This window comes from Pelobates fuscus, chromosome 3 (genome assembly GCF_036172605.1).
Source record: "Pelobates fuscus isolate aPelFus1 chromosome 3, aPelFus1.pri, whole genome shotgun sequence".
In the NCBI taxonomy this organism is placed as follows: domain Eukaryota; kingdom Metazoa; phylum Chordata; class Amphibia; order Anura; family Pelobatidae; genus Pelobates; species Pelobates fuscus.
The window spans coordinates 29,608,372-29,630,177 of NC_086319.1; the positions used below are offsets into that span (position 1 = coordinate 29,608,372).

The window sequence follows — 21,806 nt, forward strand, 5'->3', positions numbered from 1 at the left end:
GTTTCTGATGATTCAATGCGGACAAGCCAACCTTTTCTGCCATGCAGAAGAGTGCTATAAAGTATTTATGCAATAAGCATAAAAATACAATTTTAGAGTTGGTCAAGGCACAGCCTTTGGAGATTCATGCTGTGTTATGAAGTAAGTTTTCTCTTGTTTGTAACTGTAGTTTTCGCTTATCTCTTACCAGTTTGCTATCCAATAACAACCAATATAATAATCTAAAGATTGTCAAGAAGGATTGTTTATAAAACTATACGTCTAAAAACATATAATTCTCGTAAACGTATAAAATTTAATTAAGGTGTACATAGGATGTGTTTTATTAAGGCCAGTCCCTTTGTTGATAAAATAACAATAGTGGAGGTCGAATGAAATCAATGAATAGGTTAAAATGAATGAGTCATTCGTTAACACATACAGATACGACCCTTCATTTGACCTGTTACGGCTTTTTTTGTTCTAACATTAGAGATTCTGTTGTCAGTAAAAATTCCTGATTTAAAGAGGAAAAAAATAGACAATTTTGCAATAGGTAAAAGGAATTGGAGTCAGCTTACCTTTCTAGTCTTTCAGATAAATTGTCAGCAGAATCTGCGGTGGTAATCTGGTAAATGTCTGACAGTTCTAGTCGCTGTCTGTAACCTTTCCACAGAATGGGCTTTGTCCAACTGTAATGGTGTATAATATATCGATCAGCTACATTGCGTATATATTGGTGAAGCAAACAGAGCAGACACAAGTGACTATTAGAGGAATCTGGAAAATTGCAGTCTGAGAAGGTACGTTTTATAACATTGCTCCACAGAGTAGTGACCATGAATGCTAGTTTAAGGAGTACTACAAAGCACCATAACCACTATAGCATGCTATATTGCTTATAATACCAGAAGTGTCCTGGCACACCTCCAATGTAAGCAGTGAAACTGTATGCAAATGGTTTGACAACTTACCTGGGGTCCACCATGTGCCAGTCTCCTCCTCTATGAGAGCTAAAAGCTCTGTGCATTGGCGAAGTCAAGTTGTGCAGGACTTAACTTATTGGCAGAGAGCAATCAGCTGATCTACTCTCTCAATGAGCTGGCCCTGCATGGCAGGATTTAGCTTGGGAGACTTAACAGAAGGTCCATTCAGCCCTAGAAAGAGTAAGTGACCAGCAGATCCTACAGCTTCATACATTGGGCTGGTGCCAAGGCACTCGGGGCACCATTATAACGACTCAAAGAATTAATGGTCCAGCACTTAGTAATTTGAGGTGCAATGTGTGCTTTATTTAGTCATCCAAAATGACTGGTAATGTTTTGACACAATGTGTGTTTTTATCAAGGATCCTTGGAGCAGGAACCTTTAATCACGGCACAGGTGCCAAAAAATCTTGGTGCTTGAATAGTGCCCCTCCTAAGTACTCAGGTTTTACCATAATAATAACAGCATGTTGTAATGGTTGTGGTGTCTTTATTTCTACACCTTCAATCCCAACCCAGCATATAAACAGACTATAGTCTCCCATCAGCCACCTTCTTATCTACTCCAGTGGTGGTCATCATGCAAGACTGCAGAGATGCTGTTGAGCCATCAGTTTAGAGTTACCTGATGTACATTAAACCTCTGTCATGTCTCACAGCAACCATGCTCCATTTATTGCAAGTTTAATCTAGGAAAGTCATTAAATGCATCATATTTTCACTGCATCATGACATCTGCACAGTTGTTTTCTAATCAACAATTCTCGTCGCATAGAAAACTGCAGGCAGTCAGTAACGCAAACACATTCTATTTACTAACATGATCAAAACCAACAACCTCAACCCAAGGCTTGCCAGAAGAACATTGTTATTATAGATTTGTAGTTTACTGATAAGCTAACCACTGACAGCTAGGATGTCATCAGCAATCTAAACAACACTATCTAAACAACAAAACACACAGACTAACAAATAAACAGAAAATGCACAGGTGATAATTATTTTACTTAAGAGAGTATGCACATACAAAACAATATCATATTTTTAGTAAATATAGTGCTAAAAAAAATGCACCCTTGGTTTATTTACACCTTGATTCTTTGATACTTGATTTTCTCTTCTTCCTAAATAGTTTCCTAAGAAACTAACTATTTAACCAATTAAAAAGGTGATTGCAAATATTAGGCCAAATTATCCTCGCTGCAAAATAGATGGGGTCAGAATTAATTGTTCATAAGTTCAAACAACACTTCCAGAACCTAGAATAGTTATGATAAATATATTGATAACATTTGATAACTTGGATTTTATCAAATGTCAAGTCAACCATTTGATAACAAGTTGATAACAACTATCTGATGACCATCAAGTCAAGCTATAAAGTTAGATCTGCACAGAAAATGAGCTTGCCAAATTGTCTTTACTTTCAATTAAAAGGGTTTGTTCACACGTGTGTCCCTTTATCATTTTGCCTAGGGGATCCAGCCATATGTCACTTTAATAAGCTGAAAAATATTTTAATTTTAACCCAAAACAGACAGGTTGAAGAAGTCAGTTAATTCCCAGGTAAATCCCCATCACTTCACAGTTTAATAAATATTGGTGTGTTTCTATAAATGGTAAAAAAAAAATACCTTAAAGGTTACCTAAACAATTTTATCTTAATGAAGCAGTTTTGGTGTATATATCATGCCTCTGCTGTCTCCCTGCTTAATTTTCTGGCATTTAGACATTAAATGACTTTGTTTATGCAGCCCTAGCCACAACTCTCTGCATGTGACTTACACAGTCTTCCTAAACACTTCCTGTGAAGTGAGATCTAACACTTACACTTCCTTAATTGCACAGTCTGGTTAATCTAGAATATCGTATCTCCTGCACTGTTAATAGCCTGCTAGACCTTGCAGGAACCTCCTGTGTGTGAGTAAAGTTCGATTTACAGAGCAGGAGATAAAAACTTGTAAAGTAAGTTAACATCTGACTGAAAAGGAAACCCTTTTTTTCATGCAGGTTGTGTTAGTCACAAGCAGGGGACCTGTGGCTACGGCTGCATAAACAGAAACAAAAGTGATCTTACTCCTAAATGGCAAATAATTGAGCATTGAGACTGCAGAGGCATGATCTATACACTAATACTGCTTAATTAAGCTTACGTTGTTTTGGTTGCTATATTGTCCCTTTTAGCATTTATTACATCTGATGTGATCTAACCTAATAGGTAAACGCATTTCACTATCACATTAAAAACTTGTCAGTACATCTCCACATTCTAACCAGCAAATCCAGTACTCTCTCTGAAGATGATATGTGTTTCAGAGACAAATTTTGTAAATGTCTCAGATGACTTAGTACATTTAGAAAACAAAAAGCAACTTGTATGAATAAATCCTTTCATGCAACTGCGGTGTTTTCAACTAGCAACACTTTCAGCATGTCTGTTTCTAGTATCTACACAGATACGGCTGTGTAATTGTCTCTGCTGTTTACATAAAAGCTTGGCAAGAAAAGTTCTGTTAGTTAAACAAATAAAGCAATGATTTTCTTCCTTTAAAACTAGTTGTGTATATTCGTTTATGAGGCTTACATCATTTCAGTTAAATGTTCATAAAGTAATAACATGTGAAGATTTTTATTTAAAAGGACACTACCATCACCAAAACAACTTTAGCTTAAAGGGGCACTATAGTCACCTGAACAACTACAGCTTATTGAATTTGTTCTGGTGAGTAGAATCATTCCCTTCAGGCTTTTTGCTGTAAACACTGTCTTTTCAGAGAAATTGCAGTATTTACATTACAGCCTAGTGATAACTTCACTGGCCACTCCTCAGATGGCTGTTAGAGATCCTTCCTGGGTCATGGCTGCCTAACATTCAGTGTCTCCTCCCCCTGCATGCAGACACTGAACTTTCCTCATAGAGATTCATTGATTCAATTCATCTCTATGAGGAGATGCTGATTGGCCAGGGCTGTGTTTGAATTGTGCTGGCTCTGCCCCTGATCTGCCTCTTTGTTAGTCTCAGCCAATTCTATGGGGAAGCATTGTGATTGGATCATGCCACAACTTCTGCTGATGTCAGCAGGGAGTGGGCAGGTCTAAAGGAAACAGGCAGAAAGTAAGCAGCTGCAGACTTGAATACAAGAAAGATTTTACTATATATAGGGACGCATGAGGAGACCTGGGGGGCTAGATGGTGGTTTTAACCCCATAGGGTCAGGAATACATGTTTGTGTTCCTGACCCTATAGTGCTCCTTTAATGAAGCAGTTTTGGTGTATAGATCATGCAACTGCAGTCTCACTGCTGCATTATCTTACATTTATAATAGTATTGTAAATGTCTACTGTATGTGTAATGATAAAGCAACATTTTCTGTACGTGTCCTGTTATACGTGTAACAATGAATTTGTGTGCGCTCTCCAAGACATACATTTGAAAAATCTCAATGCACCCATGTTAGCAAAACATTTTATAAAAGTATATTTTTAGAGCGTTGTTCCATAGTTTATTATGCAAAAACGTCAACGTAGTTGCAGTCAAATAACTTGCAGGACAAGGTTTAATTAACAACGGTTAATTAACTCCATCTTTATTTTATGAACATTTATGTAGTAAATATGTCAGCATAGAATATAACTGACAAATATAAGGTCAATTCTTTTCAGGCTATTGATACAAAAATAGATAAACTTGTTAGAATTATCGAGCTGTGTTTTGCTTGCAGACACAATTATACACTTCTGTCTTATGTTGCAGTGCTACACCCAAGTGTCATTACAAATTATTATGTGTATCATCAAACAAGGGTGAGCCTTAAAGCAGCAAATGACGCACCTCTTATGATGACAGAAGTTGTCCCAGCTATGAATATATTAAAGGGATTATATTAAATGGATTATGGCTTTCTTGGCAATTTATATGGAACACAGATATATATTTCCCTTGTTGTTGTCAATAACATGCAAAGTTCTTCTTTGTAGTCTGCAGAATAGGCTGGTAGAGATGTTAAATAATGTCAACAGAAATCACTCTTGGTTACATAAAAGCCCTTTTGAAATCACTACAGAACCCAAAACTATCCTAACATCAATTTATACAAATCCACTGAAAATTGCATTTCCTGTTTCCATTGACACTGCATGAAATTCATCCCAAATTGGACTGAGGCTAGAGTCATGTTTTTTTGTATAAGATAAAAGAACCAGATATCCTGTCCCTAGACTCCCTAATTACCCCCTTCCAATGGAATATAGTAAGATACCTAGCTGAAAACCTCTTTATACATTGAAAGACTCAAATGTCCAGTATTGTGCCAGCAAGAGTCAAGCCACAATGTCTCCCATTTTAAATTGTTGATGATGCATAGTCAGCTAAGGGCATTGTGATAAAAAAAAGGTAATTTCTAAATCTTTGTCATTAAACAGCTAATACATCACTTTTTATTTAGCCCCATGTTCATCCTTTCTTAAAGCAGCAGGTAAGACTGAGATTATCACTATGGTGCAAGTTCCACAACACATACAAAGTTATTTACCAAAGTGTGCACTGTCGTAGATGTCAAATAAGCTAAACTGAAAACATAGTTGGATTTGGAGAATTCTTTTAATTCGGCGACTGTGACCTACAATTGTAATTCAGTATGGCATCACTTTGAATTGCTGACAATCCACACTTTGGTGAATAGTTCTGTTTAAGCTTTATTGCATGATAGCTTGGCAGACAATGGCAGAGAGTGATAAACAACTACGCTGTACAGCTCTCCAAAACAAAATGTTTCTTTGCAGGAAATGATTGATGTTAAATAACTTTATTGAAGTATAAAATGTGACATCAAATTTACAACACCAGTCTATGACCCTTTACCATGCAGTTAACGTTTGTTAAAGGTATATGGAAACAGTAACCGTATTTGATAACAGCAAAGTGGCTATGGATGGGGATGACTTGGCGTCCAGAGGCAGTGGATAGACCCACAGGACAACCATCGAGTCCAGTGAAACCAGGAAGAGTTAATTGAGCATATTTTCTCAACTTTAGTCAACCAATCTCGGTTCGTGTACACTCTACCTCCAAAACTTCGGTACAAGGCTGTGAGCAGTATTATTGTGGTACGGAAGTACAGTCTTAGGATATCATGCATATCTGTGAGGTTTGATAGAACATTGTGTATGTGTAGACAGAAAGGCTGTTTTTGAGGGCATTTCCACCATATATAAATTAAAGTTGCAAGTCCCCTCCTACATCTCCAGCATTCAGGGCCATGATCTCATGAGAAAGCGGCTAACTCGGCAGGTGTTTTGCACCAATGGGAAAGCATCTTGTAGCCGGATTCTTGGTATCTGGTGCTAATAAAAGATTTGTGTGCTAGCAGGAGTCACTCGTGCCATTTGTCAGGTGAAAAGGGGCATTGCAAGTCTCGTTCCCAATATTTGGTAAAATATGGGAGTGCTGACTCCTCAGAAGGGGAAGACAAGTCATTCACCTGTTTTTTTAAGTCTTAATTTCCAGGAAAAAAACACCTGTACAAATTCCGCTGCCAACTGGATTGATCGAAGGAGGAGATTATCAAAATGTTCTGTTGTAAAAAGTGGTAAAAAAAAACGAAAAAAAGAGGAGGAGCCCCCATTGGAGTGTCTCTGCTGGTCTACAGGTTTGCATGATGATTGCTCCACTTCTAGTACTTTAGACCACTTTTTTTTTTTTTAGAAAAGAACACTTTGATAACTCTCCCACCATTATTCTTCTTCACAAAGACTTGTTTACGTATGTCACCTTAGGATGTGAGAAAATAGTCTGGTAACTATGCTGACAATGTCGCCAAAACAGTGAAAAAATAAAATATAAAACACTCACAGGTTTCTATATAGACAGAGGATTTATATCAACTGGGATAACTGCCAGTTGGCTGCGGTGACAGTACGTCTGAAGAAGTGATGCAGACACTAGCCCTTGAAATTAAACGAACCAACTGTGAATACTACTAAGCATCTATTTCCTCATTGTATTAGTTATTTCATAATCAGTCATCAAATCACATTGTACATTCTACAAGGTGGAAACTTGTGGTATAACCTCTTAGCAAACATTTGAGAATACTTGAAGTATACAGCTTTTTCTCCCACACAACCTTCAATAGTTGAATATTTCTTCTAACACGTCAAATAATATTCTAATAATGTAAAATGATGAGTCTTCTCTATTGTTATTGAGAGTGGTCATTAGGCTTGGAAGCTACTCCCAGTAAAGCCTTACAATATCACTAGAAAAAAAAAGTATTTATTCCTCTTGTAGCTAAATCATATAGGACAAAGTAAATATATATATATACTGTATTAGAAATCAATTCATTGCATTCTGCAAAACAAACATCATTTTTTATATTGGGGGTGTTCCTAAAAATATGCCATCACCTGTAATGTGAGTTTGGTTAAAGGACCACTATAGTGCCAGGAAAACATACTAGTTTTCCTGGCACTATAGTGCCCTGAGGGTGCCCCCACCCATAGGGTCCCCCTCCCGCCGGGCTGGATGGAGAGGAAGGGGTTAAACACTTACCTTTCTCCAGCGCCGGGCTCCCTCAGTGCTGAAGACTCTCCTCCTCCTTTCCCCGTCATCGGCTGAATGCGCATGCGCATTCAGCCAGTCTCATAGGAAAGCATTCTCAATGCTTTCCTATGGACGCTGGCGTCTTCTCACTGTGAAAATCACAGTGAGAAGCGGCGAAGCGCCTCTAGAGGCTGTCAATGAGACAGCCACTAGAGGCTGGATTAACCCTAAAGTAAACATAGCAGTTTCTCTGAAACTGCTATGTTTACAACAGGCAGGGTTAATCCTAGGTGGACCTGGCACCCAGACGACTTCATTAAGCTGAAGTGGTCTGGGTGCCTATAGTGTTCCTTTAAAGGGACACTATAGTCCCAAAAACAACATTAGCTTAATGAAGCAGTTTTCCTATAGACTGTAAGCTTGTTTGAGCATGATCCTCTTCAACCTATCGTTCCTGTAATATTTCTTGTAATTGTCCTATTTATAGTTAACTCCCCCCTCCCCCTCTCATAATATTGCAAAGCGCTACGGAATATGTTGGCGCTATATAAATGACAATAATAATAATAATAATTATAAAAATAGTGTATAGATCATGCCTCTGCAGTTGAACTGCTCAATTCTCTGCCATTTAAGAGTTAAATCGCTGTGTTTATGCAGCCCTAGTAACACCTCCCTACATGTGACTTACAGAGTCTTCCTAAACACTTTCCTATCTGCCACTTTGTTAATAGCATGCTAGAGTCTCCAGAAGCCTCCTGTGTTTGAAGTTAAATTAACAGAGAAGATAACTTCTAAAGTAAACACACTGTGTTATCACATCTTATTGAAAATGGACCCGTTTTGCCATGTTGGCTGTGTGAGCAACAACCAGGGGAGGTGTGGCCACTGGCTAGAGCTGCATAAACAGAAACAAAATTGATTTTAAAGGGGAAAAAAAAGTATTTTGCTGCTTTGAAAGGGCTGCAGCAAATCAGTGCAGCATGCCATGTATATTGGATGGTAAAATAGGAAGAAAATCCTTCCTAGATGGCAGGGAAATCCCTATTCTTGTTTTCAAACCAGTTGAGAATGATGTAACAAAAAAAACAGAGGGACTGTACCCACAGCCTCCCAGCACGATAACCTGTACTATAAGTTAGAGTGGAAATGGCACATGGAGTGTCGCTTTAAATATTAAAATGACGTAACTTTACTGTTATACAAATAATTCTTTCTGGAATTGCATTTCATTTCCTTTAATATCTGCAGTGTGTGCTGCATTATTTGTTTATGTTTAACTGATCAAGTACAAACAAAAGAGAAATAATTGTCCTTAAAGTGTGTATGTATACATGTATACACCTATTAAAATGTCAATTGTAGTCTATAATGTTGATTTATGTCACATGAAGGGAACTCAGTTAAAACAAAGCTGCACAATGGAAACTCTTACTTGGCTTTAAAAATGTTGACTTTATGAAATCTTTATGGCAAGAACATTACCCATATATACTGACGGCAAAGTCAATTATTTGTACTTAAATTCTGAGTATCCTTTAAAAGACAATTACATAGGTTCCAAATAGATATTTCAGCCCATCAGATAAAAATGACTTCATCTGAAGCTTTACACACAAAACATTTTCTCTCTCAATCTCCAGCACAAAGCTGGTAGAATATCTCGTTAAATGTGAGCCTACAAGAGCCAGATCCGAGCCCCCTTATTCTAGAACTTGTTTTACATACACTAGATCAGTGGTGCCCCAGATGTTGTAGAATGACAACCCCCATGAGTGTACCACATAGTTGCCAAGAGGATACTTTGTAGCTGCATAATTTATACCCAGGCTAATATGTATGAATCACATTTAAAGCTACCAATTGCTCTTACTACAGATTATATCACCAAGTTCCCGGCATTCCCAGCACCTCCTCTTGACCTCTTCCTTGGAATAGACTTACGAAGCTTACCTTAACAACACAGCAAACGCATTAGTAAAAAACACCATATTTTACCTATAAACCCTTTAAAGTGCAATCAGTTTATTTTTAGTTACATTCTGAGGATGCAGGACAAGGACAGGAGGTCAAACACAAGGACTGCACTGTGAAAATCGGGACACTTGGCAAGTATGCTAACAGTGTGCTATGTAATTGATGGATGACAAGGTCCAGAGGATTTGGGGACAGGTTACCCTGAGCCACCAATATTTTGGTGGAAATATTCAGCATAAAGATGTCCCTTTACACAGAAATATAGATTATAACAGCAGATATTACATTTACTTGTTTGGATCTAACTGTTAAATTTCATATGTAAAGGAGGCAAAGGGTTTAAACAATGTTATCAGGGGTTTATTCACTAAACAGCAAATACTAGTAAACTAAAAAAATTATATAATTATATGTATAATTCAGATTAAAATTACCAACCAAGCTGTGACTACAAGAAAAGCAACAAAGTTACCTGCGGACTACGCCAAATCCCTATGCTCATTTAAATAACGGGTTTTTAGAACCACTGCAAGTACCATTAAAGTGCAAGCTCACTGGATCGGTGGGTCCTACACTAACAATCCACCTTGCTGCTTTTAGCTAAAAAGCGAAATCTCTAATGAGACAGAGAGGGGTATTTATCTAAACCCGTACACACTTATTAACCGTTAATAGGGAACACATGGGATGGGTGGCAGCATTGTAACATGGCTGTGTGATACAAAAACAAACACAAATATACAAAATTAAGCCCTTCGTTCAAACTCCCTCTACTCTTGGGTGGCAGCAATGGCTACAGTATCCATCTGCCCAAACACATAGGACAAAAGAAAAAAAATAGTAATTAAAGTGCTATTGAAGTAGAGATCACCTGCCCCGTCAAGGCAAAACCGTCAAGAGTCCTACACTAACAATTCACCTTGCTGCTTTTGGGTAAAAGGCATAGTCTCTAATGAGACAGAAAGGGTTATTTTTCTTTTTTGATCCCCTAAACACTTATGAACCCTTAACCCCTTAAAGACGGAGACAATTGTCCAAATTCTGAATCAAAACAAAACCTAGAATTCCAGCTATATGTCTGTTCAAGTATGATTTACCTCTTTCCTATCCACATTTATCACATAGCATCTTGTTCAGGAGAAATAGGGTTTTCATTTCTCATCAAATATTTATAAATGCAACACAATTTAATATGAATAAAATCTAAAGAGTGAGAAATTAAGAAAAGTTGTTATTTACCACGAGTAGTTGGAGTTTGAGTGCAGGGCAGTGGCGAAACGCATCGGGTGGCCCATGCTTTTAGGGTCACCTGATGGTTATTGCTAAAACAAACCTCTGTATTAAAACACTAAAATTATATACAAACCACCTGACATTCAAACACCAACACTACACACAAAAGCATTTTTAAAAACTCAACCCTGCATTTAAACACAAACATTACGCACAAGTACACTAATACATTCCAATGGCAACAGTGCATATAAACACACTCCTACATGCACACCCATACTCTATACAAAAACATGCTTACATTCAAATGCACAAACACTGCTCACAAATACCTTGCAAGAACGTCCGAATGTTAAATCCCCAGGATGGCATTGCATTGTGGGGGTTGTACGACAGCTGGGGGATCTACTTTTTGGCAATTCTTGCGTTTGACTGGGGACCTATGAAATTCTTGCACCATGCCCCTCTCAATATTAGTTCTAACACTGGCTTAATTTTGTATGTTTGTATTTGATGCTGCGACTAGAGATGGATAATTTCTTCAGATCATATTTTTTTTGCCTACATTTTGTAATCCAGTTTTCAATATCGTAACAAATAAGGATATGGGGAAAAAAAGTAAGATTTTTGGTGCTACTATCACCTAGTGTGAATCACTCAACCACGCAGATTATTAAAGTGCAAGGAAAAGATAATGGTGAGAGCACTCAAATTGAGTTCTCTCACCATTATCTTTTCTTTGCAGTTTTCAGTATATTCATCTTTAAATTAAAGGACCACAATAGGCACCCAGACCACTTCAGCTCAATGAAGTGGTCTGGGTGCCAGGTCCATCTAGGGTTAACCCTGCAGCTGTAAACATAGCAGTTTCAGAGAAACTGCTATGTTTACATTAGAGTTAATCCAGCCTCTAGTGGCTGTCTCCTTGACAGCCGCTAGAGGCGCTTCCGCGCTTCTCACTGTGATTTTCACAGTGAGAAGATGGTGATGTCCATAGGAAAGCATGTAGAAATGCTTTCCTATGGACTGATTGAATGCGTGCGCGGCTCTTTCCGTGCATGCGCATTTGGCGGATGACGTCAGAAGAGGGAGGAGAGTCCCCAGGGCCGAGGGAGCCCGGCGCTGGAGAAAGGTAATTGATTAACCCCTTAATCCCTCTTAAGCCCGGCAGGAGTGGGACCCTGAGGGTGGGGGGGGGGGGACCCAAAGACCCTATAGTGCCAGGAAAACAATGGTTAAAGGACCCTATAGTGGTCCTTTAACCACTGTGTGAAAGGTACTTTTCCAGACAGCTAAATTTTTGTACCAAAGAACTGATTTGGGAAATAAATAAGGCTAACAAACATGGCACGAAAATGTTACAATCCTTGTACTGCAAAATATATAAATAAGATGCATATGCTGGAAGTAGATAAATATACACTGATCAGCTACAGCATTAAAACCACCTTATTAATATTGTGTAGGTCCCCCTGGTGCTGTCAAAACAGCTCTGATGCATCAAGGCATGGACTCCACAAGACCTCTGAACGTGTCCTATGGATCCTTTAAGTTCTGCAAGTTGCGAGGTGGGGCCTATATAGATCGGATTTGTTGTTCCAGCGCATCCCACTGATGCTTAAACAGATTGAGATCTAGTGAATTTGGAGGCCAAAGCAACACCTTGAACTCTTTGTCATGTTCCTGAACAATTTTTGCAGTGTGGAAAGGTACATTATCCTGCTAAAGGAGGCCACTGCCGTCAGGGAACACCATTGCTATGAAGGATTGTATGTGGTCTGCAACAATCTCTAGGTAGGAGGTGAGTGTTAAAGGAACATCGAGATGAGTGCCAGGACTCAAGGTTTCCCAGAAAGACATTGCCCAGAGCATAACACTGCCTCTGCCAGCCTGCCTTCTTCCCATAGTGCAACCTGCTGCTATCTCTTCCCCAGATAAATGATGCAGACGCAGCCATCCACCCGATCCAAAGAAAACATGATTCATAAGACCATGCATCCTTCTTCCATTGGTCCATGGGGCAGTTCTGGCACTCAAGTGCCCATTCAGCAATGGAAAGCGGTCATCATGGACATTCTGACAAGTCTGCGTATACACAGCTCCATACGCAAACTACCAACTGCGAAGCACTGTGTGTTCTGACACCTTTCTATCATAGCCAGCATTATGTTTTTCATCAAATTATGTGTGATCGGACCAGACTTCACACCCAACGTGCATCAATGAACCCTGACCCTGACGCTGGTTCACAGGCTCTCATCCTTGCACAACTTTGGGTAAGTACTAACCACTTCATACCAGCAACACCCCATAAGAGGTGCTATTTTGGAGATGCTCTGACCCAGTCGTCTAGCCATTGCTTGCCCACGTTTCCTGCTACCATAGGCGTGCGCACGTGCTGCACTACCTCTGGGCAGACTAACATGTCGGGTCCTCGGTCTTAGACCGAGGACCCGACACAGGAGGGGGCCCGGCGGCTTGCCCACCTTGCCGCCGGGTGCGAGGCCCCTCCTGTCCGTCTGCCCTGATCCTCAGTCTGCAGCTCCGCCGGGAGTGAGCTGCAGACTGAGGTGTCTCGCGATCTCCAGCCTGTAAGAGCGTTGCCGCGGCAACGCTCTGACTGGAGATCGCGAGACTCACCATGTGGTCTGCAGCTCACTCCCGGAGCTGCAGACTGAAGAGAGAGGGCACCCACTGGACCACCAGGACAGGTATTTAAACCCCCCCTCTGCCCCCCCCACCCTGCCTCTGCCCCCATACTTCCTAACCCCCGTCACTACCCCCCTAACCCCTGTCACTACCCCCCTAACCCCTGTCACTACCCCCCTAACCCCTGTCACTAACCCCCTAACCCCTGTCACTAACCCCCTAACCCCTGTCACTACCCATCTAACCCCTGTCACTACCCCTCTAACCCTTGCCACTACCCCTCTAACCCCTGTCACTACCCCCCTTACCCCTGTCACTAGCCCTCTAACCCCTGTCACTACCCCCCTAACCCCTGTCACTAGCCCTCTAACCCCTGTCACTACCCCTCTAACCCCTGTCACTACCCCTCTAACCCCTGTCACTACCCCCCTAACCCCGGTCACTAGCCCTCTAACCCCGGTCACTACCCCCCCAACCCCTGTCACTACCCCCCTAACCCCTGTCACTACCCCTCTAACCCCCTAACCCCTGTCACTACCCCTCTAACCCCTGTCACTACCCCTCTAACCCCTGTCACTACCCCCCTAACCCCTGTCACTAGCCCTCTAACCCCTGTCACTACCCCCCTAACCCCTGTCACTAGCCCTCTAACCCCTGTCACTACCCCTCTAACCCCTGTCACTACCCCCCTAACCCCGGTCACTAGCCCTCTAACCCCTGCCACTACCCCTCTAACCCCTGTCACTACCCCTCTAACCCCTGTCACTACCCCCCTAACCCCTGTCACTAGCCCTCTAACCCCTGTCACTACCTCTCTACCCCAACCCCTGTCACTACCCCCCTAACCCCTGTCACTACCCCTCTAACCCCCTAACCCCTGTCACTACCCCTCTAACCCCTGTCACTACCCCCCTAACCCCTGTCACTAGCCCTCTAACCCCTGTCACTACCTCTCTACCCCCAACCCCTGTCACTACCCCCCTAACCCCATGTCACTACCCCCCTAACCCCTGTCACTACCCCCTAACCCCTGTCACTACCCCTCTACCCCCTGTCACTACTCCCATAACCCCTGTCACTACACCTCTACCCCCCTAACCCCTGTCACTACCCCCCTAACCCCTGTCACTACCCCTCTAACTCCCTAACCCCTGTCACTACCCCTCTAACCCCCTAACCCCTGTCACTACCCCTCTAACCCCCTAACCCCTGTCACTACCCCTCTAACCCCCTAACCCCTGTCACTACCCCTCTAACCCCCTAACCCCTGTCACTACCCCCCTAACCCCTGTCACTACCCCTCTACCCCCCTAACCCCTGTCACTAACCGTCTACCCCCGCTACCTCCTGTCACTGCCCCTTCACCCCCCTACCTCCTGTCCCTCTACCCCCCCAACCCCTGTCGCTGCCCCTCCACCCTCCTAACCCCTGTCGCCCACACAGTGCACCCCTCACAATCATACACATTTTACCCCACACACACTGAATCCCTCACAATTACACAAACTGTACCCCTTACAATTACATACACTGTACCCCTTACACGCTGCACCACTCACAATCACACACACACTGCACCGCTCACAATCACACACACTGCACCTACGTATATTTGTATTTGTTTATATATATATATATATATATATATATATATACATATATATATATATGTATATATATATATATATGTATATATGTGTGTGTGTATGTATGTATGTATATGTATGTGTATGTGTATATAAAAATACATATACACGCGGCGTGTGTGTTTGTGCTTTAGGGTGCACACCCTAATGCAACAGGCTGCGCACGCCTATGCCTGCTACCAACACATGAAATTCAAGAACTGACTCTTGCTGCCTCATATATCCCACCCCTTGACAGGTGTAATTATAATGATATAATCAATGTAAATCATTTCACTTGTCAGTGGTTTTAATGTTGTGGCTGATTAGTATACATAGACATTATATAATTAATATATTTCAATTAAATATTCTCTGTCCCAAATTTAGAAACAACTTTCACAGTGAGTACAAAAAAAAATACAATAAAATGATTATATCATGTATCATGTATCATGTATACCATGTTTTTCTATTAGTACCCCATGCACAATGATTTCAGTAATTTGATACATTCCAAATATCAAAATATAACATTATTTTGTTAATGATGCTAAAGTGAAGGATTATGGGAAACTTATTTTTTGGAACAGCTGCAAAAAAGATATTTTGCAAGATTATAATGGATTATTTTCAACATATATTCCTATTACTTGGTAAGAATATTATAAATGCTCTACATTTGTACACCTTATGAGCTTGGCAGCCTGTATGTAATTTAACAAATCGTTAACAATTCCTGCACTTCATAGAGTTGTGTGTGTTCTAAACATTACACTCACGCTCTAGTTACATCACTTATATGAAAATCCCTGCTCTCTGCACGGTCTAACAAGCTGCTGTCGGTGTTACAGACAGTCAGACAGACCGACTGCTCTCCGTGGAATATATAAGGCAAGTACCAAATAAGTAACCAGTACCAAATCGAAAAGGCTATTGCAATTGCAAAGTTCAGAATATCATAAAATAATGCAGGGGTAGACGGCCTTTGGCATAGTGTTGTGAACTACACCTCGCCTGATGCTGAGCATTATGGGAAATGTACTCTACAAAATATGGAGTTCTGAAGGTTGCCCACCCCTGTAATCATATTTGCTAAAACATGTAACATTATTTTCTTGTGAAAGTCCACCCTTATAATGGGTATAATAATACCCATATAATAAGTTAAAGAAAAATTGTATTTAGTATTGAGATAAAATGTAATGAACTTTAAGAGTCATATATACCATATTAGTTTGTACCACGGAGTCTCGGCATTAAAACTAGGGTATCTGTATCCCCCTGGGAAGGGGGCACCCCATCCCTCTGAGTTTCCTGAGACGTCTGTGCTATTGATGCAGCATTATTGGGACTTACAATAGAACCCTGATTACTGGTGTTACTCTTCTAACTTACGCAGACCCTACCAGGTTGAAAATTCCAGGTTGTTCCGAAGAATCACCTAGATCTTTAGCTACTGGTCACTATTGAGACACTTGATTGAGTGGTCGGTCGTCAAACAAACAGAAGAGCCTTGGGAGTTCTCTGCAAGGAGAAGGCAGCAGCCTCGGTGGGCACTGACTTCTCTGCTATTATATTCTAGACAGAATTTTAAAGGAACACTATATTTATTCTCAGATTTAGGGCTAAGCTTAATCTATTAAATACTTTTTTTATGAAAAGCAGTTAAACATACCTTTCTTCTACAACACAGAGTGTTGACAGCCACTATAGGCAAGTTTTTGACTAAGTGTGGACAGTACCGGTTCTCAGAAATGGCAATATGTTATATTGTCAAAGCAAAACGGCCACATCTATGCACCAACTAAATCAAGACCTAAATCAAGGTGTAGTGGTTTTGGTTTTAGTACTTCCTTTTAAGACTCTTCTGAATGCCGCAGATACATCCATGCCAATTATTATTATTATTTTATTATTTATATAGCGCCATCAGATTCCGTAGCACTGCCAATGATTCTTCATTACTGTTCCAGGCACTTCCTGCAATAAGTTGACATAGGACATAGTACTTGCAACATAACATAAAATGTAATAACCAATAACACACAACATATACAATGACCAATGATTAATTAAGATTAATTATGATTAATTAAGACCCTGGACGTTTATCTCAAAATCCTGGAGGAACCTGCTAGCCAGCCTCCTGCCCTAGGACTATGGGCCACATACAAAGACCCTGTTCAGGAGTTAAATCTCCCCAGCCTCCATTACCAGCTTTCTCTGGGTACCTGAGGCTAAGGGGAACAAACGCTACCTAAGAGCCAGGCGGATCACCCCGTATTGCGGCCACAGGAGTTCCCGAAAGTTGACCGGCAAAAGCACCAAACGCCCTGGAACTGTTATGGGCATAGGACCATGTGTACGGCTGGTCACAACTTTGACACGGTGGCGTTTCCCCTACACTGCATGGATCTGAGCACTATTTGGACAACTTGGGTGCTCAGATCCAAGCTATCCGGGGATATAACATTTGTGGGGGTTGCTATATGATTATTATGCATTTTCATGTGTTTTCTTATTTTATGTAATATATGCTTAGCATGCTGACACTGAAAATTGTAGCCATTTTTGAGTGTTCTGGGCGTGTTCTCCAGCCTCCTGATTTTGTATATAAGTGGTCCAGTTGGCCAGATTAAACACATTAGTTTCTACCCTTCATCAAGTCTAGGCTGATATTTGGGGAATTGGGAGCTATAATCACTGCTTCAGTGGGGATTTGGGAGAACTACAGCGGATATACTAAGTCGGAGTATAGGGAAACTGTTACAGTTTGCTTATAATAAGACAGAAAGTTTGTCAAAGTCCCAGGAATGTTCATCCATGTATTTACCTTCCCAATAAGACTAACCTGTGGCTAGGACCGAGATCAGGTCTGTATGCAGGAGAGTCGTAGACTAAACAGCTAGGTCACGGGTGATTCTTCGTTCATGATTGGCTTCACAAGACACCAAGACAAGTATATACAGAGTTATTCAATAACGTGAGAATTCAAAGTAAATTCAAAGTGACTTTCACAATTCAAGCTGAAGTAGCTGGACGGGAAGCGTAGCAGGCTTGAATAATATTTTCTGTCATTATTTTATTTATATTTGAATTTACCTTGAATTTTACTGTTAGTGAATAACGCTGGGTAAATCACTTTGAGTAGCCAAACACCTGTGGAATACACTCTCTATGAAGAACACCACTGTCCCCAAATATGACAATCTGTAAGCCATACAACCCAGCAGGAACAGTAGCTGTGAAGACTTTTTTTCAATCAGAAAATGATTGCCTAATATCTCGAGAAGCAACCCATCAATACATATAGTTCCTGCGTTCAAAAACATGTATTCCGTACAATATTCAATTTTTTTCATTCTTTCAAGATGAAGTAAGCTTTGTTTATCGACAGGTTGACTTAATAGGATGAGGTTTCATTCAAACTTAAAAAATGTGTGCAGATTTAAACGGTGGACCACTGAATGAACAACACCTCGGATCAGAAAAAAACTGTGAAAAACTTGAATATTCTTGAAATCGAGATATGGTGGAATTTATTGATGCTGTGTCCTTTGATGATGTAAAGTCCCAGTGAGTGATGGAATGGTGCCATCAAGTAAATAATTAATCTTTCAAATTAATTGATACAAGCTCCTATTGACATAATTAAAAGGGGTGTATCTGATGTATCTGCAATAATTTGTTCTGCACCCTGTCAATTCATCTAACATAGATACAGGTTAGCATAATGATACTTAGCAAATCTACCACTAAGACGAAGTTTGTTTATATTTATACAACTAGGCATTTGTCAGGAAGACTGGTCGTGATCATGTATGAGCAGACATGCAGTTCCTGCGTAATATCATGTACAAAAAAATTGTTTCGATTTACCTGTTCTTTGCTTGTCTGTGACCATGTAAGGCCCTAGCTAGATAAGTGAGAAGATCCAGAACGAACAAAGACTTGGTATGCAGAATCACATAATCCCTTATGATTGATCATAATATGGCAGGTTCTGCGCACAAACAATATAATAAAATAATATACCATGCTTCTATCAATAAATAAAAATGCACTAAAAATAAAAACAATATTAAGAAGAGAAGTACCGTAGTTTGCAATGTTAGATAAGGGCGCCTCTAGGGAGTGGAAAAAACACTAGCCTAGTGCTCGTTAATTTAAATGAACTTTTGTTCTTTCCTGTTCCCTAATTAGTTTCGGAACAAACAGATATGTTAACATTCACTTTAAATTTGTTGCAGTTTTAGTATTCTAAGGACTGTAAATAAAACCAAATGTGAACTTCCCTGGTTGTGTCAATTAGTCTCAAATCTAGTTCTGAGTACCTTAATAGTCTGCTTCAGAGCTCGTTACATGGGGATAAAAGAAGTTGACATGTAATTTACATGACAGTGTATATAGAAATCTGTATTGTGTGATATAAATCATTGTAATTCTACATAATTACAAATAGTAAAATAATGAATCATACTTATCACAATGGGTAAAATGTAAAAAAATATATAGTAAAAAGTATAAAGTAAAAAGATAATATTTATTTTTACTTTGTAGAAGCAAACATGTTTAAAATAGAGTTAGTATTAAAAACAAAAACAAAAAACTAACATTTGACAATTTTTTCAAAGCTTAATTGGGTCATTCGTGCTACAGAAGCCAAATGTAATGGCTACATTGTAGTTTGTAAATAACTGAAACCTATTCACCGAGTGCTGAGCGGCAGCGGAACAGTGTTTGTCCAAATTATGCTGTTTCAACAGTAAATTTTCTATGTGAAACATATTTAGTTATTCACAAGAAACACATATTAAAATAGCTTATACAATTATTATCTCTATTTAACTTTGCTAATTCTTCTATTCAGTAATAGCCAATTTCCATCTGAATCATCCAAGTACATTTAATCAAATTCCCTTGTAAAGACCATTTGGATTGCACCCATTACCATAACCCCCCCCAACCCTAAGTCACTCGTAGCCCTATCATGATATCTCAAACTTAAAGGAACACTATAATGTTTGAAATACAATCATGTATTCCTAACACTATAACGCTAGAGTACCTGATTAGGAACCTGCCCTCTCCCCTCCACCCCCTCAGAATGGAAGAAAAGTTTTCTCTATCCCCATGCTGGTCTCAGTGTGGCTGGCCCTGCCTTAATGGTTGAGATCATTAATGTTGACGATCCCAGACAATCGAGTGCTTTCCCATAGGAGATCATTGGAGGCTATAGCGCATGTGCAGCAAAACGCTGCGCCAATCAGCAACACCTCATAGAGATACATTGAATCAGTCCATCTCTGTGGTGAAGGTTCAGTGCCTCCAAGCAGTGCGTGCACACAGGGCAGCACTGAAACAGGAAGCACCTCTAGTGGCCGTCTCAGTGACTGCCACTAGAGGCGTTCCTAGGCAGTAATGTAAACACTGTCTTTTCACTGAAAAGGCAGCATTTACATTGAAAAGCCTGCAGGGACAGACTACACACACTAGAACTACTGCATTAAGCTGTAGTGGTTATGGTGACTATAGTCTCCCTTCAAAAAAAGGAACATTTGGTTTCTGTTTGGTAACTGTTCTTTTGCCACTTTTTGGAGCTATTTTCAACAAACAAAATCTACTGCTTCACTGAGATTTACCAAAGGCAAAAACTGACGCTTTTTGGGATCAAATGACTTATTAAAGAGCAGTCACCATGGAAACCAAAAGAAGGTCTCCCAATATGCAGCACTTTACACCTAGAATAGCTCCAGTTGGTGTTGCTAAATCCTCTTGTTTATTCTCTAAGCTAACACAGGTGCTGGTGACATTTGACATCTAGAGAGAGATGTATCAAGGTTAAAACAGGAGCTATTCTGTAAGCAAAGCACGAAATGTTAGGAGACATTCTATACGTTTTCACGGTGATTGCTCCTTATTTAGTTCTTTGTCCCGGAATAGCACCTGTTTTTCCCTTGAAGAATCTATATACTGTAGCTATCTACAAAAATTCCTTTTTTTTTTTTACCATTACTGTTTTTTTTTTATTTTATTTTAATAAACACATCATCCGAGATAAATTATTAAATAATTCTAATATTTTTTGTCCAACTTTTCTGGTAATGAAAACTTCTCACATGGAACACATTTCTATTTGTTTGCAGGACATTTGTATCAAATGTATCAATTTTATGGTGGCATTCTAAAGACTTCATGTTCCACTGAGTCATTGAATCACTAAATTCACACTGATTAACTGCCACTTGCAGTGATGTGTCACTCCCATTGTCTTACCAGTCCGGATTCCTGTTGGTTCATACAGTAATTGCTTGATAACACACGGTCAGTGACACAATATGCAAAGTCAGGTGCCTTATACAGTAACAATAGCGAATATGTGTCTATCACGAACGATCAGGAATATTTACCCTTACTCATTTTACCATAATTGATTTTCTACATTTACATCATCAGTTGTAACCTTGCAATAAATTAGAATGTGTATATATATATATATATATATATATATATATATTCTGAACACCACCGGAAATTGTAAATTTTTCAATTTACAATTAAAATGTTAAGGGGACCATAATTAAACACTTTTCTGGCAGTTTTGTGATTATTAAAATGTAATTTGTTCATTTAGAATAAACTTACATCCAGACCTCATGTAATACATAATAATATGTATACACAAAATGAATATAAAATATGGTTGCATTCATATCAAATGCATCTGTATTTCAGGCCAACAACTGGACCTTTGTCAAGACTAGATAGATAGATGGATAGATAGATAGAAATAGATAGATAGATAGATA

The 21,806-nt window shown here is 39.8% G+C and overlaps 2 protein-coding genes across 2 annotated transcripts in view; both read right to left on the reverse strand.

Moving 5' to 3' along the window:
* CFTR (CF transmembrane conductance regulator) overlaps window positions 1-21,806 on the reverse strand; it is a 94,934-nt gene that overhangs the window by 71,639 nt on the left and 1,489 nt on the right. Inside the window, exon 2 of the mRNA XM_063446842.1 lies at window positions 561-671. Within this exon, the coding sequence (XP_063302912.1) occupies window positions 561-671 (111 nt within the window). The remainder of the gene's footprint in view (window positions 1-560; window positions 672-21,806) is intronic.
* Window positions 1-21,806, reverse strand: part of ST7 (suppression of tumorigenicity 7) — a 366,953-nt gene that overhangs the window by 39,831 nt on the left and 305,316 nt on the right. The gene's annotated exons all lie outside the window — the stretch shown is intronic.